Source organism: Paroedura picta, chromosome 4 (assembly GCF_049243985.1).
Source record: "Paroedura picta isolate Pp20150507F chromosome 4, Ppicta_v3.0, whole genome shotgun sequence".
Taxonomy (NCBI): Eukaryota; Metazoa; Chordata; class Lepidosauria; order Squamata; family Gekkonidae; genus Paroedura; species Paroedura picta.
The window spans coordinates 106,177,200-106,203,944 of record NC_135372.1 but is presented as its reverse complement, the minus strand read 5'-3'; the positions used below and the strand labels follow the sequence as shown (position 1 = coordinate 106,203,944).

At 42.3% G+C, this 26,745-nt stretch overlaps 1 protein-coding gene across 3 annotated transcripts in view; it reads left to right on the top strand.

Moving 5' to 3' along the window:
• KCND3 (potassium voltage-gated channel subfamily D member 3) overlaps positions 1 to 26,745 on the top strand; it is a 425,461-nt gene that overhangs the window by 382,769 nt on the left and 15,947 nt on the right. For 2 of the 3 annotated variants that reach the window (XM_077334905.1, XM_077334906.1), the window contains exons 4-6: positions 575 to 676; positions 16,822 to 16,914; positions 23,309 to 23,365. In XM_077334905.1, coding sequence (XP_077191020.1) covers positions 575 to 676; positions 16,822 to 16,914; positions 23,309 to 23,365 — 252 coding nt within the window. The remainder of the gene's footprint in view (positions 1 to 574; positions 677 to 16,821; positions 16,915 to 23,308; positions 23,366 to 26,745) is intronic. The other variant, XM_077334907.1, reaches the window with a different exon arrangement.

The window sequence follows — 26,745 nt, the reverse complement described above, 5'->3', positions numbered from 1 at the left end:
CCTGAGCTCTGTGAAAACATGGTAGTACGTGTTATAGGGAGAAAGGCAAAGTATAAATCAGGTAGGTAAATATAGTGACATGTGGATCACAAGGCAGCATTGGTGGACTGATTCTATCCCCCATTCCCATTGATCAGAATGAACTCCAGGGCCCATTCTGCACACACTGGATACTACACTTTCAGTGTGCTTTTGTGCAGAACAAGAAAATCTACTTCGAAAGTGCATTGAAAGCACATTATCTGGCATGTGCAGAATGGGTCCTGTAGGAGAAATGCACAGTAGTGATTCCCAGGAGAGACTGGAGTTATGCTCTCTATATGCTTCTTTTGTGATTAAAGCTACAAGCCATTGCTGAACTTTTATTTGTTTTGTTTTTTTAGAGACAAGCATTTATTCACAAACTGAAATGATTTTTCTTTATGTTGAGAAGTAATATTACTGCTGCATTTTTGAACAGTACATGTAATGCCTCCAGAATGAACATTGTCTCAGTTTTCAGACCCAAAAGAAGCAAAAGTCAGTGATGGAATCAAGGAAATCTAAATAACATATCCTTTTGCTTTTTCCACAGAAAGCCCGGTTAGCCAGAATCCGGGTGGCCAAGACAGGCAGTTCCAATGCCTACCTGCACAGTAAGCGCAACGGTCTTCTGAATGAAGCACTGGAGTTGACGGTATGTACTGGCAACAACAAGCCCTTCTGGAGATGTTTCAAAACTGTCTCCACTCTTTGTTCTGTCCTTGTCTTTACTTGGTGTCAGTTTTGTAGACCAACTTGTGTATAACTGTATGTGGGGGCTGTAAGGTAAAGGTAAAGGCATCCCCTGTGCAAGCACCGGGTCATGTCTGACCCTTGGGGTGACACCCTCTAGCGTTTTCATGGCAGACTCAATACGGGGTAGTTTGCCAGTGCCTTCCCCAGTCATTACCGTTTACCCCCCAGCAAGCTGGGTACTCATTTTACCGACCTCGGAAGGATGGAAGGCTGAGTCAACCTTGAGCCGGCTGCTGGGATTGAACTCCCAGCCTCATGGGCAGAGCTTTCAGATTGCATGTCTGCTGCCTTACCACTCTGCGCCACAAGAGGCTCACAAGTGGGGGCTGTGCATAGCTGGAATTCAACTATGAAAGAACTGTATTGCTGTAGAAACACCTCCAGGCCCTTCTTGAAAGCAAAAGAAGAATCTATCTAGTCCTCTAATAACTGCAGAACAAAGGATGTCCATGAGCCACATCTTTGACTGTCACCCTTAAGGCCTCACTGTCAGTGGGACTACACTGGCACAAAATGTCGGCAGAATCAAGTTAAAGCCTTTATTCATTATGAAATATTTTTTTTAAGTGTTACATTCAGATTAAACATTTGGATAAGTTTCCTAAGTACAAGAACAGCTCAACAATAGATCAAATGCCTGCAAAATTAGCTTCATCTCCTGGTAATGAAACAGCTGAAAAGATCCAGCGGGTTAGCAGTCTAGACCAAGGATCTGACAAGACAGGCATGCTTGAGGTAATGTCTTGGATCCAGTCAGCTTTTCCAGTCTCAGTCAGTTCTTCTACTACAGCCTCCATTACACATAGCTTTTGTACATTTGTTCTTTGATGGTCAAAGGCATGCCTCCTTTGCCACAAATAGAAGAAGAGTTGGTTTTTATAGCCCACTTATTACTAATGGAAGGAATCTCAAAGTGGCTTACAATTGCCTTCCCTTTCTCTCCCACAAAAGGCACCCTGTGAGGTAGGTAAGGCTGAGAGAGCTCTGCTCTGTGAGAACAGCTCTGTGACTAGCCCAAGGTCACCCAGCTGGCTGCAGGTGGAGGAGTGAGGAACCAACTCCGATTAAGTTAGAAGACACTGCTCTTAACTAATCCACCAAGCTAGCTCTCATAAATAAACTGGTTGGATCCATCCTATTATTGTTCTTTCCTGGGAGACAGGGTTGGGCCAGAGCAGGGGTAGTCAAACTGCGGCCCTCCAGATGTCCATGGACTACAATTCCCATGAGCCCCTGCCAGCGTTCGCGTTCGCTGGCAGGGGCTTGTGGGAATTGTAGTCCATGGACATCTGGAGGGCCACAGTTTGACTACCCCTGGGCCAGAGGAATGATCAACTGTGTCCTATCAAGATAAATTCAGAAGTGTAGCCGTGTTGGTCTGAAGCAGCAGAACACAGTTTGAGTCCAGTGGCACCTTTAATGCAGCTTATACCTTGAATAAACGTTGTTGGTCTTACAGGCACCACTAGACTCAAACTTTGTCCTGTGCCCTGTCAAGTCAGTGATTTAATTCAGGATACAAAAAGCAGTTCCTGACACACCCCTCCCAATTCACATGTGAATATGATGAATGAAATTTATTCAGAAATTGCTAAAATTCTGCATGCTTTTGAAGCCATCAAGAGGCCTTTGTGCTCAGCAGTAACAGAGCTGGTGACAAATCAGGGTACACCGGGCCAATGGGCTATTTTGCTAGTGTGTGTGTATGTTTTATTCTATTGTAAACTGCCCTGAGTCTTACAAAAAAGGATGATTGATACATAAAATAATATGGTATATAATAATTGCCTATACATACATACCATGCCTTTTGGTGTCTGTTTCACTTTTAATAGCACGTCTTACCAACTCATTTAAAAAAAAGGGGGGGGGGTCTGAAGTTCATTCAGGTTTCTAGTCAGACTCAGCATCTATGGAAGGTGATTATGATATTAAGCCTGATCAAGGCCAGACGAGGTATTAACACATAATAGGGATTTAATTTCCAATAAATCAGGCCCTTTCAACAAAAGGTTGTCTAATTGAGCCGAAGAAGCCACCCAATACACAGATCCCAAGTCTTTACCTGCTCATCCAGCCTGTCCTCACTCTGGCACATGGGCCTCATTAACAGAAATGTTTGCTATGGGAAGCATCACACATGTCGGTAAGCATTACAGCATGAAGTACCCAAGAACTCTTAATTGGAAGCGTAGTTGTATTGAAATTGAGGCAAGTAAGACCCAGAGCACAAATTGCAATTACTTGAGAGATATTGTTCATAGCGGCCTTGTGACGAGTGATCCTGGAGATAACATATACATCTCTGTGGCAGAAAGGGAGGGGCTATGGCTCAATGGTAAGACATCTGCTTTGCATGTGGAAGGACCGTGGCTTAATCTCCAGTTTTTTATACTGACCTCTTTAGGCTTTTTGAACAAACGAAACCTGACTAATCTTGCCTGGTGCTAGTACAAGCTATAGTTGCCAGAGGGGGTGTGTATAATATGATGTGGAGATCCATGAAGATGACTGTGAAGGTTGGTCTTGTCAAATTAGACAGGTGGTGGTTCTCCAAGGCCACAGGTACAGCTAGCTTGTACTAGCACCAGGCAGGATTAGTCAGGTTCCGTTTGTTCAAGAAGCCTAAGGAGGTCAGTACCAGACCTAATAGAATTCTGCTCCACCCTTCCTGCTGATTTGAGCAGCTTCATGGGAGGGGAGGTTTCCTGGGCCCACTGCCTGAATACAGACCTCCATTGCCACCAGATAGTGGTTTCTTCCCCCTGCAAAGGGGCTCCTTCAGATAGTGAAAGGGAGGGTATAGAAAGCAGCTCTTCATCCCTCTCATGTTCTGCCTGACTCCCATAGTTTAATTTAATTTTTGGTCTCCCATATTTCTATTTATTTTTGCTAGCTCAACCTCATTTTAGGGAATGAGCTATTTAATATCTACACACATCTAAGTCAAGTCGCAAGCATAGATTGTGGTGCTGCCTTTTGGAGGCTAGAATTCACTTCAGAAGAAGGGTGCAGTGAGGTGGAAGGTGAGAAGCAGAAATCCAGCAGAATGTTCTCCCCTGATCTTTGTGTCTTTTCCTTTTCCTTTCAAACTATTCAAGATATAGAAGGATTATAGCTGGAAAAATGGTTCCCAAAATCAACTTACAACTTTCCCCAGGTGGGGTGGGAAGGATTAATTCCATCCTGTCTTGCAACCAGAGACCACTTAGAATGATAGTAAGCTGACCTTACTCTTCATATTTCCCAGGGTAGAACCCCTCTTGATGTTTTTACATTCCAGGTCATGACATTTAATACAGCTGCCGGGCATGGCTATGCCAGACCTTTTGTGGGATGGGTGGAATTATTCAACAGGTCCTGCTTTCATCTCCAACTAACCAAACATGCCCCAGATTCTGGCAGCCAAAATAGCAGCCATCACAAGAAGCAGATCTAAGATTAGCTTTCCCTTATATGCAGAAACTCAATCAGTGAGGATGCTGATAGGGAGCAGGGAATGAGGTCTGCTCAGCCTACTGGATGACCAGATCTGACCCTTATTCTCGACTTGCCAGTGTTGAGTTCTGTTGCCAGAAATTGCCTTGTGCCCTGATAGCTGCAGGTGCCAGTGACACCCACTGGAAGGAGAGTTAAACAGCCTCCGTGGGATGCATTTGCCTTTTTAAAAACACACCCTAGAAATAAAGAGTGCTAGCAAAACACAATACACCCTTTGAATGTGGTTTTGTCGTGACTTGGCTCAGGTTCCAAGTGCCAGCTCAGACAAGTTAATAAGATTCCATGATTTAACTTTGCAGCCACACAGAAGATGCTGCAGGAATCTAAATCATGCTCAAGATACTCTGGTATAATACTCTGGTATATATATATATATATATATATATTTATATATTTATATATTTATATATTTATATATTTATATATTTATATATTTATATATTTATATATTTATATATTTATATATTTATATGTATATATTTGTGTGTGTGCGTGTGTGTGTGTGTGCAGAAATTTGTGTACAGATGTGTGCACAGAGATCCTGATTCCCGTAGAACAGCCCAGTGTTGGCATACCCAAGGTGTTACCAGAAACGCAGTTACACACGTGTCCTGTGACACGTGTATATTCAGTATTGGGGAATGAGCTTAGCGAGAGGGTGTTAACGTAGCATTTAAGAATATATTTGCCAATGTTTCACGAGGTAATTACACCCTTAAGAACTCAAGGCAGACAATAGGTATATAGTAAAAAATAACAATCTTTATTAGAAGGAAAATAATAAAATATATGTAGCACACTAGCAATCGGGATAAATAGAGTGGGAAAAGAGGGTTCAATATACCGTATATACTTGCATATAAGCCGACCCGGATATAAGCCGAAGCATCTAATTTTACCACAAAATCTGGGCAAACTTATTGACTCGCATATAAGCCAAGGGTAGGAAATGCAGCAGTTACTGGTAAATTTACATTAATTGAGGCACCAGTAGGTTAAATGTTTTTGAATATTTATTTCAAAGAAAAACAGTAAACTAGCTCTGTAAGGTCAAAAGAGGCCCAGCAAACCAGAGCAGAACAACAGTACCTGAAGTTGGCAACCTCCTACAACAAGTACAACAGCTACCAAACTGGGAGAATGGACTACTCTAACTACAGCTACAGTGCCCCCCCCCCCACAGAACAAAACACTGAAATAAAGACCTGTAAAACTCAACTTTTAAAAGAAACGCAAGCCCAATTAGAAAAGGCAAACAATGCTGCCCTCAGAAAAAAGAAGAAATCATTAGGAGAAACAGTAAATCCCAAAGCACCCCCAACCCCACCTCACCCAACACAGATAAACCAAAGGAATAGTTTGGAAGAAGTAAAGGAAAAAGGGGAAAAAAAGATCAGAGTCCCTCACTCAAACCATTGCTGTCCTACAAGCAGCTAGAACAAGCAAGGTTCAGTTTGCAGGAGGTTTGCAGAAGCAATGTAACTACCCGCATATAAGCCAAGGAAGACTTTTTCAATGTGAATACTATGCTGAAAAACTCGACTTATACACGAGTATATACGGTAATTACTTTTCCTGTAGAGCAGTGGTCCCCAACCTTTTTATCACCGGGGACCACTCAACGCCGGGGACCACTCACCGGGGACCACTCAACGCCTTTTACTGAGGCCCGTGGGGGGGGGGTAGTTTACTCCTCTACTCTCAAACACTGCCCTAACGCTCTCTGATCGCTATGGTAATGTTTAAACATCCCTTCAAAATAAGATACAGACACACCACAACAATGAAGATAGGGAACATTTTATTTTCATGGAAATTTTAACTCATGACAATGACAAATCAATGGGAACCCTGAGCTTGTTTTTCTGCAACGAGATAGTCCCATCTGGGAGTGATGGGAGACAATGACACCCGAAGTGTGTTGTAAAGGGCTGGGGGGGGGGGATGAAGTAAAGGGCCGGGCGGGGAGAAGGCGTCCTTCGGGGCCCACCTCCAATTAGTCGAAGGACCACATGTGGTCCGCGGCCCACAGATTGGGGATCGCTACTGTAGAGTAGAGAGTCAGAGATCAGCAACACGAGCCAGCGTTCCAATGGGTCCCAAGTTGGAAGGCACTCAGATTGGCCGTGTACAGCCACAGTTTATATAGGGTTTTGGGGAGGGGGTGAGGTGATGTGGCCTAGGTGAGCACATGCTAGAATTTTCCATGGGACAGGATGTTGTGCAATGCCCTGGCCAGGTCTGGAGATGGCCATTGATGGGCTTAGACAAAGGCATTAATAGGTCAAAGAAAAGGGAACCATCATGTCTCAATAGGTCTAGCTGCTGAGTTTGGGGAAGAGATTTTCCATGGCAGAGGGACCAATCATGAGTCATATGAATAACAAAGAGCCTCTGGGTAAACAGGTTTGAGCTGGGCCACCGGATCAGCAATACAATTTAGTGAGGGGTTAGGAGGAGAGCAATATTTGAGTCAGGCACAACTGGGTCAGGCAGAAGCTGCCATTCTAAACCTGTGGCTGAGAGCAAGCTCTTTAAGATGGAGTCTGACCTGGCTTGGCAGACGTTTACAGTGTCTTGGTTTTGACTCAAGCCTAGGCTATTGAGGGGTGCCACTGATTGTACAAGACAGTATGCGAGTCTGTGAGGCAGGGGTCCTGCCATACTTAACAATGGTCCCTGATTCAAGCTCTGGATGCAGTCAGCCATCAAAGAGGGTTGGGAGGAGCCCCTGACACCAGGCAAATCTGAGAGGGTGCAACTGTAGAGTCAATCTGTGGACATGGACTACTTGAACTCTGGGAAGGGCTGTGGCTCAGTGGTAGAATACACACTGTGCATGAAGAAGGTAGCAGTCCCTAAGGAGCTTAGGGAGCAGGTTTTGAATCTCTGGAATAGCTCCAGCCTGACAATGCAGGCCACGTTGAGTTAGCTGAACTAAGAGGCTAGCTCTGTATAAAGACAGATTCATATGTTTAACTTGTCATCATATGTTTAATGTACTGAATTTTATTTCCAGTCTTTTCTGCTGCCCTCTGATATCTCAATCACCTCTGCTAACACAGTTTACCAAACAGATCATAATTCTATAATGGTGCTTATTTGTAGCATTTTAAGGATAGACAATACTCTGTGGTCTTTATCTGCTTTTTGTATGGAGTGATTGCCATTGTACATTATTATTTTCTGATGCTGATCCAAAACTAAGGAGATTGGGATTTGCTCAATAATGGGTATTGTTTCTGATAATGGGGACCAGCATTCACATATTCCAGGGGTCAACATCTGCTGGTAGACTCCCAAAGTTAGCTCTCTGTTTCCACCTTTTCCCACTAAGTTGTAATCAGGACTACTGTAAGGGTGCTTATAAGGACAGACTGTCCCAGAAATCGGGATTGACCGGGATACATTCTAGTTATTGACTGCTATATCTTTGAACAAATTCTTAGAGGCAGATGTGGCCTTATAGGCCACCTGTTTAGAGGTTTTACCAGTTTCTACATCGATTAGCCACATGTATGCTCAACAGGAAGTCTTGAGGGGGAATAAGAGAGGGCCATGGCTTATTTCAAAGTTCAGTTGCATATGAATAGTGCATTTTATCTGCATTTGTTGTGTTCTCATAGTAACAATAATTACTTCCTGCAAAGAGTCAACAAATTGGCCCAAAGTATAGGTGCTCCTGAATAATGATCATTGGTGCGCCCTAAGATGGTGAGGATTTGCTCTTGCTGCCCCTGTAAAAGATATATCCATTTGTTAACATGCTTTGGTTATTTAATACTCTTAGAAGAAGCAGCGGCTCTGAAAATGACACAAAAGAGAAGAATACATCAGTTAACATTAACTGATTTCTGGCCCCCGTGAAGTTCGCTTTTTCAGTCCTGGCCCTTACCTGGTGGAATGAGCTCCCGGCTGAGAACCCTGTGGGATCTTCCAGCATTCCGCATGGCCTGTAAAAACAGAGCTGCCAGGTCTATGGTTGAGGCTGGGTCATGTAAGATTTGATGGTCTCCCCCTCAGATCTCCACCTAGCCGGTCATTACTGTTGGTGGATAGCCAGGAATCTGGGGATCCCTCTTGGACACCGGATTGTGGCCTCAGGTGCTATGGAGCTTGGAGTTGTTGCGGCCAGAGGGGAATTTTTTGATGGGCTTATTATTGACGTATTATGTGGGGTTTTATCTGCAACCCACCACGAGACAGCTTGCCGGGAGTGGCAGGATATAAATCGATAGATAGATAGATAGATAGATAGATAGATAGATAGATAGATAGATAGATAGATAGATAGATAGATAGATAGATAGATAGATAGATAGATAGATAGATAGATAGATAGAGAGAGAGAGAGAGAGAGAGAGAGAGAGAGAGAGAGAGAGAATTTCAGAAATCAATATAAAATATACCTATGATAGAAAAAATGACCCCCAAATTAGCTCTTCGACAGGCATTCCCTACCATTACGGTCTTCTGCCCTATTTTAGAAAGATAATTTTTAAAAATCTCAGTTTTCACAACAGTAGCTAGAACATTTAGCTGATGATCTTGTCTCTTTTTGTTGTTTGTCACTCCTGTTGAAATGAACAAGGCATTATTTGTGCCCACGGTTTTGCTCTTGTGCTTCCCGATAAAATGTTCATTTGTTTTCTAACAGAGCTGCAGCCTGCAGCCCCCTCCAGTGGAAACTGTCATTTGACAGCCACAAAATCATAAAGGATCTCTACACTGGACAGACAAACCAACAGTCATCTATCTCCTTCTCAGACTACTCTGGCAATTGAAATTTGCTAAGGTCAAAAGACCCTCTGCATTCTTAAGAACAGATGTTCCCAGGATTCTTTGGGAGAAGCTCTGTCTTGGCTCCAAGAGCATTTCTGCACACAAAAGAATTTCTTCTCCAGGACCAGGACTTTCTCACCTCCTCCCTGCAGCCCCCAATGCCACAGAATTTCAGGGCACATTTTAAGCTGTAGGCGGGAGTAGTCAGAAAGTCATGCTCTGCAAGCAGAAATCCTGCCATCTGTAGAAATGCTCTTGCAGACTCAAGTTTATAAGTGAATGTCAAACATTAGAGCTGCCAGCTGACAGGACTGGAACTGATCTAACCAGCTCTTGTGCTTTGAACAAATGTTTGATCTACAGAAATCAAAAGGGGATGCTTTCCCCAGCATGGATACAAGATGGAGGCCTCTTCTGATGTCAGTTTGCACACTGACTGAAATGTGTCTCTTGCTCTGCCCTCCAATGAGGGCAATCACTTCAGTGCAGTCCAGTGTCCTATGGAGTTCGATGTGACATGCATACGACATACAATGTGTCCTATGCAGATACATATGACCCAAATCCTACTTTTTTCATGTTTCTGATTATGTTGAAGAGCCAACATGTATGTGGGATTGCTGCAGGCATTTGCAGATATGTATCTGGAGTATGGCAGCCATGGCATGTGTCATGGTTGCCACTTCTTGAGGGGCACTACTGAGCTGCCAATCCCCTGGACCCCTCATCTGCCAGCTGTGTGGCAGTGTGACTCTTCCCCCTGGCAGAGAAGACACATGGCACGGTGTCTGTAGTGCCTTTAAGCAGGCAGAGTGCCAGCAGTGGAGCCACTTTGCCCACCCTGGCCCATCCCACCTACTTAGAAGGTGGTGACCTGCAGAGGCACCCAGTTGGGATCTCTCCAGGCCAGCAAGGCTCTGCAGGCTGACTCTCCTTTCCCTGCCAGTTGCCCTTTCTTCAGTGGCTCTCAGGAGGAATGCCCTGCACTGGTAACAGGGAGTTCTACAGGATGCTTTCTAGCCAGGGCAGCTCTCCTGCTGCGCTGCAAGCTCAGTTGTCAGTGAGGTGGTGGGCCAGGCCAAGCTTGCCCACAAAATATAGAGGAGGCCAGGACCCTGACTCCCAAGCTGCAGTGCCCACCTGGGCATGCCCCTGATCCCCACATTCCAAGCTCCGCCCCTAGCCATCCATGCCCCCCATGTCACCAAGCTCCTGTCCCCGACTACCCCTACATTGCCAAGTCCTGCCCACCCACCTGTCCTGGGTTCCAAATAGGCTGGGTACACCCCAGCAGGAATGATTCACTATGAACATTCAGTGAACATACAGACAAAGGGGTGAAAAGGGCTAGCTGTCTGCAGAGCCCACTTGCTGTAGAGCAGTGGTTCTCAACCTTCCTAATGCTGCGACCCTTTAATACAGTTCCTCATGTTGTGGTGACCCCCAAACATACAATTATGCAAGTGTTCTTTCACAGAAATTAAACTGAAACTGACCAATGGCATGAAGATCCATTGTTCATGATTGTATATTTAAAATTTTTCCTGGAGTTTCTCAGTTCAGTTCTGCCTCTTGTCCCACCATGCCGATCTTGCTCTTTTCCACTGCCCAAACAGACAAACGCTATATCTTGATCTACCCTGCAAGGCTGTTGTGTAGATGGCGCTCCCCGGGCAAGCTGCTCGCCCTGCTGCGACCCCTGTGAAAGGGTCATTCAACCCCCAAAGGGGTCCCGACCCCCAGGTTGAGAAACACTGCTGTAGAGTGCAATAAAAATATTCACAATCTTATAATTATTGCACAGTGCAGATATGTCCATAGGCTGCAAGACTAAAGGCTATGCAATGCAACAGCTTACCCAAGGCAAGGCTCAATTCCCCCCCCCCCACACACACACACACACACACAAATCTATGAAATCCAGACGATAATTTTCATTAGAGCACCATGGAAAAATGATTGCAGAATCAGAAGTCCCAAAAGTCTCAAGCTATAGGAGAAACCAAAAAAAATGTTATTTAATTCAGTTCAATATTTGATTCTAAAATTTTGCAAGGCATCCATGATCTGGGAGCCAGAGGCTTTCTGTCTTGTCTGCTCAGCAAAATCTCTAACAGGTCACATATTCATTACAAGACAAGTCCCAAAGTCCCTGCATCTGTGCCTAATGTCATAACAGATGTGATAGTCTTGCAGGTACCACAAGACTTTCTGTTAGCTTTTGTGGAGCAAAGAAATTGAGGCTAAATAGTGCAATTATCAGGATGGCAAAGCCCTTAAAATTTTTACTGAATTTTATTATGTTTTTACTATGTTACAGTTTTTAAGTGGCATACAGTTGTTGCACAACTTGGTGAAGAACAGCAGCTTCTAATCTGGTGAGATGGGTTTGTTTCCCTACTCCTCCTCCACATGCAGTCAGCTGGGTGACCTTGGGCTAGACACAGTCCTAATAGAGTTGTTCTCACAGAGCAGTTCTGTCAGAGCTCACATGGTTTTGCTGGGGGGAGAGGAAGGGAAGACAATTGTAAGCTGCATTGAGACTCCTTTAGGTAGTGAAAAGCAGAATATAAAAACCAACACTTCTTCTTCACACCACCCTGAGCCCGCAAGCAGGGAACGACAGTCTTGAACTAGAAAATGAATGAATGAATGAATGAATGAATGAATGAATGAATGAATGAATGAATGAATGAATGAATGAATGAATGAATGAATAGTGGGCACAATCTGCAAGTGAAAACCACCATCCATCACTGTGAGTCAACCAAGGAAGGGGGAATGTGCACCTTTTCCCCCATTGTAGGGCAGAGGGAAGGTACCAAGAGGAGACCTCCATCAACACTGTGCAAATGTACAATTACTCCCTTGTTAACTGGAGGGAGGAATCCACTAGGAAGCTGTCTCACCAACTTGAGAAACTCATAAAATACAGCAGAAGGCATATATATATGTTTCTCCTTCAAGCCCTTCTCTTCCTTCTAAATCAAAGAGAGCTGAGGTGGAGCTCATACACAGTGTATTTTGAAGCAGTTTTGGTCCTTCATAAGTGCTTCTGAATATTTCTTTGGAATTAACAGGAAAGCAAGTAAAAAGATACAGGAAGTTATTCTTGGCTGTCTTGGTATACTGGCTCACCTTCAAAGTGGTCTCAAGAAGTGTGTTTTTTTTCCCCTTACAAATAAAAGTCTTCTGCAATTGGAAGGGCCAGCTTTGCATGCCCATAGAAACCCGAGACAGTGTCTCCATTCAAATGGACTCTTGAAATTCACAGCCATGCTTCTATGAGCACTTGTGTGATACCCGTGGTGAAGCTGCCTGCTTGCATTTATCGCGGAAGGAACTGGCTGGCGTTAGCTGCTTTTTTGGTTTGTTTTTATGTTCAGAGATATTGAGCCTGGAAGCATTGCCTGATTAATCTTTACAGCAAATCGATTATTCCCTTAATTGTAAACTACAAAGTGGATTATTTTCTGTATTTTAATCAGAACTCTTCCCTGTTCACTTCTGATCCATGTACATCTCTGAGTCAGCCCATCTACTGAAGATGATTGTCTGAGAAAAATGTTTGTTTTCATTAAACATCTTCCTGGATATTCTTCTATTTCCTGCTTTCAAAATGTTAAGATAAAAATCAAGCCCAAATGCTATTTTTGTTAGCTTTATGTACTCTTTCCTAAGAACTTGCAGTTTCCCCTCAAGATTGGGTAAGGGATTAACCTCAGCGGTGACAAAATAAAATGAAAAATCTTGGGCTAAACTCATCATGAACTGGATTCTCTGCGATTAGGATCTCCCATAGCTTTTTAAGTGGCATAACCTGTCAGAGGAAGGTAGAATTTGACTTAGTGCTGGACTAGGATCTGGAAGATCCAAGTTTTGAGCCTATGGTCTGCCATGAATGCTTGCTGGGTTACCTTGGGTCAGCCATACACACTCATCCAAACCTACCGCACCAAGAGGAGAGCCCCAATGGGTATCTATTGGTGAGAAAAACAAGGTCTCTGTCTGTCTGTCTCTCTCATGAGAGGGCTACAACCTTTTTCCTTGCATAGTTTTCAAGTTTTAAATAGATCTCTGGACATATTCTTTGCCACACTGGGAAGAACATACAAGTACTATAAGGATATCTGTGTGTTTTCCCCCAAATGCTAGAACACTTAGATTGGGGGGGGGGGTTCAAATTGAGAAACGTTCTTCCCTTCCTCTCTGTGCTGTGGCTCTGATCCCAATTGACCACCACCACCCAAAATTGCTTTTAGTTCTTACAAAAAAAATCACAAAGGAACCTAATTGCAGATTTCCAAGGTCATGTCTAATTTGACAGTGAAGGACTTCAGTATTTTACCATCTCTTTTCCTTTCAAATTCCATTAACATTTACCCTCTATCTGTGCATGGAAAAAACTGATAGCTGTAAAGCGAAGGCCCTTTCCTAACTCAGATTATGATTTTCTAAATGCTTTCTGAGCACAAGGCAGGTTCCTGCTTTAATAATAATCCTGCTTGGGAGATGAAGGATAACGCTGCTCTTGATGCATATGTGTGCTGATTAAACTCTATGGGCAGTCTCTAAGCCTTTTAGGTCTCTGCTGTGGGAAGTTCAAAATGCTGGACCCAGCTGTTCTTATGTGGTAAATTTATCCATGCAATTAGGGTGTCAAAAGAGACCCATGTGGTAGAAAATTGTCCATCTGTTTCTTCCCTGAAAAAATCTAGTTTTCTCCCTTTTCCTACTTTCTTCTCTCCTTCCCACCCATCAGACAACCTACTCTGCCCCCTCCTGTCTTCTCCTTCTCTCTCTCAGCAGCCTTTGCCCAGGAATACCAATTGCACAGTGCTGGCCACTGAGCCTGGCCCAGTTGTGTAGTACTAGTAGGGTTGCCAGTCCAGCGGCTGAGCATTCTTCTAGTTTCTGTCCTCATCTTGGATGGTAGTGGGGAAAGAATTTTAAAAAATGGCTGCCAGGATAATTTCTTGATGTCCTTTCCAGGGGACACCCAGAAGTGATATCATATCTCCCTAGAAATCACTGGAAACTCTATGATAAAGCCAGAATTTTGAGTGATAACCTACACAGGATGGATGTCACTTCTGGGGCTAACTTCTGAGATGGAAGATTCACACGGCTGACCTAATCTAAGTACACTGTAAAAATTGCCTGGCAGTTTATTTATAATACAAGCATCCTAGGATGACGGTGGTACACTTGTAACAGGAATGATAGTCACAAGCACAGTTTGTTGATGAAATTGTAGACAGCATTAGGGAGGCAGTCCCTCTAAATCTAAGCCATTTTATTGCTGAACACCAAGTAAAGTTTAAGGAGCTCCTTCACGCACATAATTGCCATTTTAATGAGTTTAATGGTGTTTGAAAATCCCTATCATGGAATACAAATAAAATTGATGGCTATGATCACAGAAGACATGCTGTGAAACTGAGGTGGAGTTCAGGGTCAGGAAGTTTAAATTAATATCCAAAAAATCCTTAGCCATGTAGTTCCCAAAGCTACAGCCGCAAAAATAAAAAAGGCAAAGTAAAGAATCCTGTTTCTAGTGTATAAAAAAGACCAAGCAGCTTGTATCTTGGTTTCTGGGCAAATCCTGGATCAATGATGTGCACGGCTCATTCATGAAATCTGGATCTCTGCAGCACACACAAAAGCATTTCAAGTAGAGAATGTCCTAACAGGTGCTTCGATACTAGATGATGTCCTCATTATGCCAGTATGATTGCTTTAAAGACCAGGGAAATGGGTCATCCAAGGTACATGAGGTGGTTTATTAGGCCAAACCGAGTTGGATAGAATGTCCACTTTTCCCTCCAAGTTTCATTTAAAATGTATAAAGATGTCAAAGTATTACAAAACCAAGAAAGAAAAGTAGACAATGCTATTATTTTTGTTAAAGCCATAGACTTTCACACAAGCTCTGATTTCTGTTCAAACTATTGGTTATCATGTTTGCCATCTCTATACTATTAGCCACATTTGCTCACCATCTGCGAATAGATAAACCCATGGATCAGGGCCACGTGGAGGCCAAAGAGATTTTTCTGCACCTCTGTGGGCCTCCCTGGTTAACACCTACAGAGGAATGAGGTGGCAGAGAACTGAAAAAAACATAATTAATTTTACTTTTTTCAAACTACAGAGGGAGGATCACAGAATTAGGAATGGTCCCCTAGGTTTAAAAAAAAAGCTAATTGCATGGAGTTTTTCCATTTGTTAATTTGTTTGTTAATGTGCAGTCTTGATACCTGATACCTGAGCAAACCAAGACGAAGTCACGCCTGGTTTAGTGTTGTCTCCTGTGAGGAGCTGTAGTTATCCTGGGTCTCAGGCAGAGGTTTTCCCCAGCTCAGATGAGCCCCCTTAACTGAAGATGCCATATATGCTGAGCAAGGGCTCTTCTGCCTTCTGAGTATGCACTCGATCACTGAGCTGTGAGTCCTTTAGAAAAACTTATCCAGGATCCTAGAGTGGAACAGCAGACAAATGCAATTACAAAAAAGATTTGTGCAGCCTCCAAATCAATGGGAATGGTATTTAGACAGGGAACCACAACGACCATAAGCTTGTCAACTGCTTAATGTTGCAGTTGGGGTGCTGAAAAATGTGGCTGCTTTTCCACGGAGACACTAGTTATGGAAAATGCATCTGAATCCTCCACAGTCACTGAGGAGAAATTGTGCATGTTTTGCCCTTTGAAATGATTCCCCAGGAAAAGGCCCTTTTGGAAGTGATGGATATCAGTCTTTCATAGTGGCATGAAACCTCTTGCGGCTATTCTCTGGGGAAACGCTGACCTACCTAAGTGCTGATATGAAGAAGTCATATAGCTAGGCCCTCAGCCACCAAACTGACAAAGCCACTTGTTATCCCTACAGTGTTACAGAGCACTTTTTGCCTGCATCGCAACTCATGCGAGCACCATAAAAACACAGATCAGTGGAGAATGAAGGTTGGTCACCTTTCCTGAAGGCAGCCTCTGCTACCCATCGGTGATGATATGCCTTGCAGAAAACAATCTCTCTTTATAGCTGCATTAATTTGCCTACCTTCTATGTTTTATGGACATAGTGTGTCATCGGAAGTGAAATCAGAGCTGGCCTGAAGCATAAACTAGCCAAGTAATCAGGGAGGAGCTGTAGGTCTATGACAGGACACCTGCTTTGCTTCCAGAAATCCCAGGCTTGATCCCTGATGCCATGAGTCAAAACCACCAGCTAGTGGGTGATATGAAAGATCTCTTCCTGAGTCCCTGGAGAGCTGCTGCCAGTCAATACTGACCCTGATGGATTAATAGCCTGACTCAGTACAAGGCTCAAGCATTTAGAAGAACATTTGAGGAAGGTTAAAATGTCAAGAAAACAGAGTATGGTCTGAAAGGGGTTTCCCCAGATCATTGTGTGACATTGCAGGAGATTGGTTGCAGGACATTGCAGGACATTGGTTGTTGAAGATGTCTTGCAATAGCTCTGGGTAAAAGGAATAAAGCTTATAATGGTTCCTTTTTGAGAAGAAAAGTGGGGTATAAATATCCAACACCAAATAAACCAAATTATTTGTTTCAATATCCGAGGTGGCCATCACAAGTTGTGCTCCTGACTCCATAAATGGGCTGGTAGTAAGAAAATGCATGTTTAAGATAAAATGATCTCCCTTTCCTTCTCATCCCTTTTCTTGTCTGAGGCATTAATGTTGTGTTTTCCTCTGTGTGTCAATGGTCTCATGGCTGCTTTTCCCTCTCTCATTTAGGGGTCTATTGATGGTGAACACAACATCAGCAAATCTACTTCTCTAATAGAAAGTCAGCATCACCACCTGCTGCACTGCCTGGAAAAAACAACTGTAAGTAGCCAAAGGAAACCTTCTAGCCCTACTGAACACTCATATGCAGGTATACTACACCTTTTGCAGGACACATCTCACAAACACCTGATAATAGGATACAAACATGAACCTATTGTTGATGGTGTGTTGATCTCAACAGTTAGTACTGCAGAGATATGCCATGAGTGACAAACTCTTTCACTGTAGCTGTTGTTAAAAAGAGAGGTAATCTTAACTTTTCACATTTTGTAATAGTTTCATACTTCTGATCTCATCTTTATTGCGGTATTTATTGTTTTTAGGCAAGAGTTGGATGAAGGAAGGATATTTACGCATTCAGCTTTTCTGGATCAGTATTTGATTTTTCAAAAAATCTAGAAAACAGCAAATTTGGGCCAATGACCCATCCAGGTGCCCATGACTGTCCTTTTATTTACTCCTGACTTTAAAGTATTAACATTGGTGACAAGATGGAATCAAACTTTTACACTTCCATTGCAAAATCCAACCTTTTCTTACCTTTCCCCTTGTTATTTCTATACATATGATGAAGAAAACCATTTAGTGTCAGCTGGAGGTGTTGAAGGCTGGGTTAATCACACGATGAACTTAACAAGAGTAACCTCTTTGGGAGTGTATTCTTTGGCTGTAATGATCTTGGGTTTGGAAAAGCATCCAGTCTAGGGATGCCAATGGATCACTTAACTATCAATAATGGTTCCACCCTTGGCCACTGATGAACAAAAATCCCCAGGTACACCCAGAACCAAGCTGGGGAGAAAACTTTACCAGCCATTTCAATGTAATAGCCAAGTCTTTTAAATAGGACACAACTGTTTCTCAAAAAGTAGCTCCAGTTAAAGACAGGATCCTCCAAAATATTAATAAAGAAATGAAAGCTACCCATAAAGGAAAAACATTCATATCACAGTGAATGTTATATTCCAACGAGCCCGGTAATAGGTTCATCTAGCTCAATATGGTTTAGCCTTGCAAGCAGCAGGTCTCCAAACCCAGAAGTCTTTCCCGAGATCTTTTTAAAAATACAAACAACCCAGCCAGAATTGAATGTGAGCTCGTTACTCTGTGATATTCTGGTATTGCCTCTGTCAGATAAGAATGCAGGAAGATGTCTTCTGTTCATTGTAAGCTCAGGTTGGTGCACCACCTTCTGCTGTCTTCTCAGCTAAGCTGCATGAAGCGTATACAGCAGGAGGGAGCAACAGAGTCAAGCGCATTCTTCTGTACGGCAGCTACATTTAGATGGTGTACAATGCTATCCTAAGCAGAGTGACAGCCTTCTAAGTCCATTGAGGTCAGTGTGCTTAGAAGGATGTCACAGAGCTTGGCATTGCACTTAGTCTGAGCCCTGTAATGCATTCCTAGCACCTCTTTAGGGCATGTCCATTTCCATATAAAAGAATGCATCGAACTAAAAGAGCACAAAAGGTACTTTTCTCATTACTCAGTTCACTGAGCCAAGAGTAAGCGAAACCCAAATAAGATTAACAGATCAGCTTCAAAGCTGAATCCACTTCTCAGAGTGTTTCTCTTCTCTGTGACAGTCTATCTTTTAGAAGGCCATATCATCACCTGCAAAAATGTGTTGCACAATGAGATAATGCCACAGAGATTTAAAGGACAGATGCTCTTTACTAGTAGTTTGCTGTTGGTCAGTGTCTGGGATGTAGATTTGATCTGTGATCAACATTGGCTGTTTATTGGCTCAAGATATTTGGAAATGAAAGCACCATGGCATACTCAGTCTGAGAGTTTTGTTGTTTAGGAGGTAGGTAGATAGCCATGCTTCAGCTGTCCACAGAAACAGAAAGAGGAAAGAGAATCCCCATGAATAGCATATGTAATTCCGAATTTGCACTCATTCAAGCACACTATACAATATGAATGCACTTCTAGGTGTAATCTTCCTTTGCATGACATTACTCATATTGCTCCCATTGAACTGGCTGGATCTGTTTTGTGGGTGCTTGGAGGTTTGTGTGTGTTTCTGTTTTTTAACATGGTGGTGCACATCCTTAACCAGAACCATCAATTTTTTCTTACATAAATCCTTGTTTACAGCTCATGTTGCATTTAGACCCATGTCCTTGTTGTCTTCCTCCCTTTCCCACTACCCTTCAGAAGACAAGACTGTTATGCTTTTGCTCCCTACATTTCCATTTGAGAAGTGCACCACAGAACCAGAAGTGTGGTTTTTCCATGGGTTAGTTTATATATATTTTTTCTGCCCTGAGGGCAGCTGTTGCTAGCCTGTTTGTCATTCCTGCTATGGAAGACCATGGATTGGATCCAACCAGCTTTTCTGCTGGCAAGAAAGAAGAAGGATCCCCACCAACAGGCTGAGAACTGCGGGACCTGTGAGGACAGAGGACATATAGGAGGGGGTCAATAGTAATGAGAGGAGTTAAACGGCATTGAGCAGGAAAGCTGACAGGATCCAACTCACTCACATCCACATGAATGTACATGTGCTCGGTAAATGCCAAAGTACTTATGAGCATATTTGGTCCACAAAATAGGCACTATAGTCATGCCCTCAATGCCATCTACATGAGGAGATGTAATAGAAAATTCAAAATATGCTTATTTTCACACAAGAATCCATTTGCAATTGCATTGTTCTCAGCAGAATTCCAAATAACTTTTTTAAAAAGAAAAGGCTTGCATTATTAAATTTAAGACTGAAGGAATACTGCAAATTCACTCCTGCAAACACATTTATGTGTCCTCAGGGCAGTGGCAGGGAGGGGGGGAGGGAGATCTTTTTTTCCTCGTGAAAAACAACATTTCTGGCTAAGTGTTGTTCTGCTCCAATGGAAGCTTGGGAAGCAAAACACTACTGAATAAAAGGTCTTTTAAGGTCTGAGGTGTCCTTAAACTGTAATCCTTGGCTCATATTCAAACATCGTTCCTTCTAAACAGTCCCACTGGTTTGTATAGGATTAATTTGTAAAAGAAACCCCATCACTTTCTGCCTGTGAATGAATGAGAACAGCAAACATCAAAGAACACAGCAGACATAAAATGCAAACTGAGATTTCCCCTTTACTTTGGTGAAAATAGCCTTATTTCAGTATGCCTGCATGCCATGGCAGCATTCATTGCAAAGCCATATTATTAATGGTTTTATTTTAAATTTTTTAAATTGTAAACAACCATGAGCCAGCTTGGCTGAGAGTGGTGGTCTAGAAATTTAATTAATAAATAATAAAATAAATAAATATAAAGGTAAAGGTATCCCCTGTGCAAGCACTGAGTCATGTCTGACCCTTGGGGTGACTCCCTCTAGCGTTTTCTTGGCAGACTCAATACGGGGTGGTTTGCCAGTGCCTTCCCCAGTCATTACCGTTTACCCCCCAGCAAGCTGGGTACTCATTTTACCGACCTCGGAAGGATGGAAGGCTGAGTCAACCTTGAGCCGGCTGCTGGGATTGAACTCCCAGCCTCATGGGCAAAGCTTTCAGACAGCTGCCTTACCACTCTGTGCCACAAGAGGCTCATAAATAAATATAGAGGGAGATTAATCAAAACACTTCACAAAACAATGAAGGAAGATTGTCCCAACAGCTTCTTTGAGATCTTGGTAGTAATCTTCCAGATTAACCTAACAGCATACACAATCACAGTGAGTTATAGATACCATTGATGCCCATTGACTTCAATGGATTTAAATGAACTTAGCTGTCTAGGGTTACAGTGTTGGTGATAAAGCTCTGAACCACATCGTTCCCAGTTCAAATCGTTCCTTCACAAACAGCTCTCTATCGCCCTTTCCAGACATTTGATTTTAGCATCCAGCTATGCATAGCATGAGGGCATACCACCTGCAGTTGCCATAATTTGTTATTTAAGGCAAAAAGCTTCTTCTTTTTTTAATTCACATGCGACTTTGGGATACACAAACAAATAGCCTCAAGAATCCAGTGTTCCCCTTGGAAAATATGCATGTAGCTTTATTCACACAAAATGTTGGCTACAGGTGATGTGCATTCTTGTTATGCATCTGTCACTGATGCTCCAAAACTGAATCCTGAAAAGGACTTGCTGTGGAAGTCATGCCATTATCTTTTAGGCTCAGTTCTCCCACCTGCAATATGGAGACAGTAATATTAGTCTCACTTACAGGATAGTTGTAAGAATTTCTTAGATAATGTATGCAGAGAGCATTGAATCCTCTGCGTAAATGCTAGATATGATTATTGTTTGTACTACATTTTTGGCAAAAGCATCAAAGTAGTCAGTGATATATATAACAAAGAGATATATAATAGGGAAGTAGCCAGTGATCTATAACACTCATTCCATTTCCAAGTTGTGCCAGTCATGATACCCTCTCAGATAATCAAAATGATGTTGTATCCTAGCTCCCTTCTCCACAAAGTACAGCATATCCCATCAACGCAAGTTGCCAACAGAGGACTCTCTTGCGCTGGAGGTGTGTGCCTTGTGCCAATGAGATGCATCCCCCTTAATCAAATGGAATGCTAGGATACAACCCCATGTCGCACTGTACTCACATTGCAGTTAGCATGTATGCAACCTGTGTACAGTGCACATGCTTTTCATTTGCATGCACATATAGCCATTGTTATAATGCATTCAATGTGTATATGGTGAACATTTGGTTTAAATCCCACATTTATTCTCTGTTGCTTGTTTTTAATGTGAACATTTGTTGGATTGTTCTTACAAAGAGGCACACACATGCACACAGGATATATGAATATTCAGTGTAACACATGTACAGGGTTGAGTCTGTGCCTCATAGACATAAATAACCTCTTTTATCCAACAGGGGGGCACCTGAGATGTGAAATGCATGTAAGTCTTTCAGATAAATGGATAAGAAATGTTGTGTCATATTGAACAGTGTTGATATAGACTGGAAAGAACTGAATGTAAATGCCCTCTTTGCCATGAAGGGCATGGGGTGTCTTGCACCAATCATGGTTATTGTGGGAGTAAAATGGAATAAATGCATTAAAAGGCAACAGGAAAGGAAACGACAGATTCCTGCACGGGCAAAGAAATAGAAATGCTGCTTGTATCGGCTCCAAGTGTTGTGAAGCTACACATGGGCTGGGAGTGGATTTAGGCAATTGAACGAGTAGGGTGTTTATAGTGGCAAGTCATGTAGGATGCTTATAGTGAAGAGCAAACTGCATGATGATAAACAGGGGCAAGGGGAGGTCAAAAGTGTTTCTAATACAGGTCAAGGTGGATGGTAAGGGAAAGGATTAATGATCAAAGGGTGTTCTAGTGGTAAAAATATAATTAACTATTTGCTATTTGTCCTACAGCTAGCTGAGATCATAATAGGAAAAATAAATCATAATGGTACATTAGGGAATGGGGGGTTGTGGAATCAGGAGTTGCTCACTGCAACCTGAACAGGTGTTAAATGGCTTTTTTGGTCACTAGGAAGGGAATGCTGCTGACCAAAACCATCCATCGTTTTCAGTGTAGAGGTTGCCATTCAAGGACTGACATGCAGCATGTTTAATGTATGCTTTTCAATACACCCATCAAAATAGTTCAATCAGCTTTCTTGCTGAAATGCATGTCCTTCCATCACAGTTAACTAATTAACAAAGCATTATTCTAATGAAAGAGATTGTAGCCTGTGAATTCTTGGAACAACAGAGAGTCATTTTGTGATGTTACAAAGTTGCCAATGGAATGAGGAATGATTCATGCATCAGAGTTACCAACGGGTTTCAAAGGGCAATTCACCTTTCCTTGAACCAGAAAATCATTTTCATGGTATCTTCTGTTGCTGCTAAAACTCATAGTTAAATTTATTGGCTGCCAGTCACCTGCAGATCCAATGAATAAAGTGGAACAAAGCTTGGAAAACTAACAACCAAAAAACCCACCAAAACAACCCCCCCCCAAAAAAAAAAACAGAAGAGCAAGTAAATGTATCCTTTAGGCCATATCAACACACAACTTTATTTCTTGAGCTACCCTCTTTATATACCAGACAACATATGGAAACTTTAATCCCATCATGTGGCTTGTGTTGTATGAGAGGTTGCCTGGTGAAAGCCCAGTTGGTGTAATCTCAGTTGAGCAGCTAACAATCTGTTGTCGTTTTGTACTGGGCCATTTGAATCAGAAAATCTGGATTTCTTTTCAGGAGGTTCGTTCTTATCCGCCCTGAGCCAACTGTGAAGGACGGGCTATACAAATAAAGTTATTTTGTTTTTGTTGTTGTTATTGTTATAAAAAACTGCTTAACTTCAAGACACAACAAACACACATTAAAGGAAAAATCTTTTTGCCCTTTCAAACCTGTATGATGACGAATGGAATGCTGGGACTGAACTTTGGAATGCTGGAATGGACAATCAATGGTGTTTTTATCTTTTGTTGACATGTTGTCCTGTAGGGATTGTCCTATCTTGTGGATGATCCCCTGTTATCTGTACGAACTTCCACCTTCAAGGTATTTCTTTCTTAATTCAATCCGTATATTGCAGTTTCTGTGCCATGTCTTCCGTGATGTTTCCTTCCTTGTTAGTGCTCCTGGTTTGGGCAGACTGTGCATGCAAGAGATCTTTTTGCTGTCTGGTGGCTTTGAGTGCTGTGAAGACTGCTGGACCTCAAACAAAACCATAGCTGCATTATTGGTGGTCATTTTTTTCATACTGTGTAGCTTTATTAAGAACAGCTTGAGTGTCAAGTATCTGCATTATTTGTGTGGTTGTGGTATTTGTGGATATTCTAGAGTTTTATCCCTTTTGTAAATGAGTACAAGGCACTATGATCAACCGTGGTCCTCTGGTCTGTGGTATTCCCTGCCCTACCCCATCCAACCCATCAATTGTTACCCTGGGTTTGGTTTTATTCCAAGATGCTTTTCATGCATTGCAAAAACTACTTGTTTTATTTGTTGCATTTACAACCTGCTACCTACCACCATGGAGCTCAAGGTAGTGTGTATGGGACTCCCAGGAAGTCTCTGATCCAGGCACTGACCAGACACAAGCCTCCTTAGCTTCAGCAAGCTGTATCAGTTTCCTGTAACCATCCCTGGACATCTTTCTGCTGCAGTCCCCTTGTCACACCCCATATTGCTCCCCAAAATCTTCTTATATTTAAGCATAGGAGGACTTTTGTATGTCAACTGTTTATAACATGTTGATTTAATTGTTTTGAACAAAATTGAAAACATGTTCATTTCCCTACCTGTGGCTTCAACCTATATTGCTGCCATTACATTTAAAAGCAGAACCCTATACTAACATGTGAAACTGCCTTAAACTGAGTTAGACCACTGAGCTATCAAATTCACCACTGTTTACCATGACCAGTAGTGGCTCTCTAAGGTCTCAGAAGTCTTTCATAACACTTCCTACTTGGCCTTTTAACTAGAGATGTTGGGGATTGCAGCTGGGACCATCTACCTTCCCTCCCTGACAAAGTGGGCAGACAATCCTGTGGGGCCTTCTCATCCAACCATTGTCTTTGATCTTGACCACATGTGGGAAGGACATGTATGCCTGACTCCACCCACATACTGCTGGGCTTTTAGATGGAGAAGCATTCAATGAAACAATAGATAAGCAGCTTCCACTTGGCTGCTATGACATATGAAAGATATCTAAGTTACCCATTATTGGCCTTCTGGGCTGAAACGTTTATACAAAACATCTTTCAACCAGAAATCACATGATTTTATTTTATTTTACAAGTCCAGGCTATTCAGTAAGGACACAAATAGCTGCTGCGGCTTAGCCAGCATTATACTTTGTTGGTCTTAAAGACACCAGTGGTCTCAAACTTTGTTCTATTACTTCTGAACAACATGGCTACCCAGCTGAATCTATTCTGTTCTCAATGTATTGTTCTTCACAGGTTTTTTTAAAAAAAGATAAAATGGAAGAGAGGATAAAGATATAGCAAGCTGTTTGGACCCCTTCTTGGGGAGACAATCAGGGTATATGTATCTGAATAAATAAGGTCCCTTCCCTTTGTTGAGAAGAAACATTTGAAAACCAAGTCCACAATTCTTGAAGGAGAAAGTTCTTTTGTATGGGGAATATACAATGATTACTTCCCGGACCAGTGAAAAATTGAAATAAAATGAAATGAAACAAAATGTGACAAGAGTTTTGATCCGGAAGAATGATTGTTGTTCCGCTACTAATCTATACACATTTCCCACCTTCATGTGCTTACTTTTCACTCAGGATTAAGAAGTTCAAAACACTTCTGTTTTGTAGTCCGGAAAAAGAAACTAGCAGAAGAAAAAATCAGCATGATTTCTGTGAAGTGATGTCTGTGCACAAAATAAGCTTTTTTAAAAAATTCATCATTCACTATCTAGGTTTGAGGTTTGTCCAAACTTCTCTTGGAAATGTTGGTATCTCTTTAATGAGGTACTAACTTTTCACATCTGAAGTGTTAACAAGGGACCGGCTGGACTGGAGATAGAATGAAGCGCTGATTGCACCAGATCCTTGCAGTTATTCTGGGTGACAAATCAACTGGAGCAGATATAACCTTCAGAAAGTCAATAATGCAGGTGTGATCACCATGGTCCCCTACACTCTCCAACATGGTTGCCCTTGTTGCAAAATTAATTTGAGGACAATGAATAAAACTCTGAGAGTGTGTGCATGTATGTATATGTCAGTAATCAGGGATATGTTTCCATGGATTAATTTCAAATTCCGAGACTGGTATAATTTTTTTTAAAAGGAGAACCAAGAAAGAAGCAAGGTAACTTGTTCACAGTTCTTGTTCACAGCAGAAGAGCATGTAAAAACAAGTGATTAGTTGAACAGAAGCATAATTATTATCTCTGGATTAATTTACAGAGACACAGTGATTGGTGAATGATCCAAGATAGCCCCCTAATGGCTCAAACATGTTTGAATTCCTATTTCACATGGCATTGAGTCTTGATTTATTTTCAGTTTTGTACATAATTCTGTGTTAGCTGTGTGTAGCATAACCCAGTAGCCTATCGTTTGCCTTGTTATTAAATTTACATCAAATAGCACCAGGCAAAGAGGAAGAGGAAGAAGTAGGAAGGTGAAGGATGGTCCCCAAGTATCATCAGATGGTGTGTGACATAGCAACCGTCTTGTGTGGGATGCCCACTATAGATCTGGTCATTGCCTGGAGAAGCGACCTCCTTGGAATCCTATAAGTATATCACCATGAGTTCCGGGATGGCAAAAACAGGGGATATAGATGCAGAACAAACACCATCTGTTCTATATTCAAGGGAAGGAGCATAATCCTTGCAGTAGCAAGCTATGGCTTTTATAAAAATTCCATCAGGGTAACATGAGAAGAATTTAGGAACCAAATTTACAGATAAGAGTAGCTTTGCTCTCCTTGTAACTCACTGAGCCCACCAGACTGCTAAACCTACAGTTGTAAAAAGTGAAAATGTCAAGCAGCAGGCAATGATATATGGCTGTTAGGGGGTATTTAGTTTGTGGATGGCTACTGTGCTGGGAACGATTGAGGGCAAAAGAAGAAGGGGACGACAGAGAATGAGGTGGCTGGATGGAGTCACTGAAGCAGTCGGTGCAAACTTAAATGGACTCCAGGTAATGGTAGAGGACAGGAAGGCCTAGAGGATCATTGTCCATGGGGTCGCGATGGGTCGGACACGACTTCACACCTAATAACCTAACAACAACAACAACCATGCAGGTTCAGGCAGGACCATTAATTCAAAGTCTACCTAGCACCATTAACCCAAAGGATTGACATAAATTTTGAAAGAGTGTATTTGATAGCTCACACTCCACCCATTTTAACCTTCCTGGGCATGTCATAGCTTGGTTGCTTCAAGTTATGCAAACA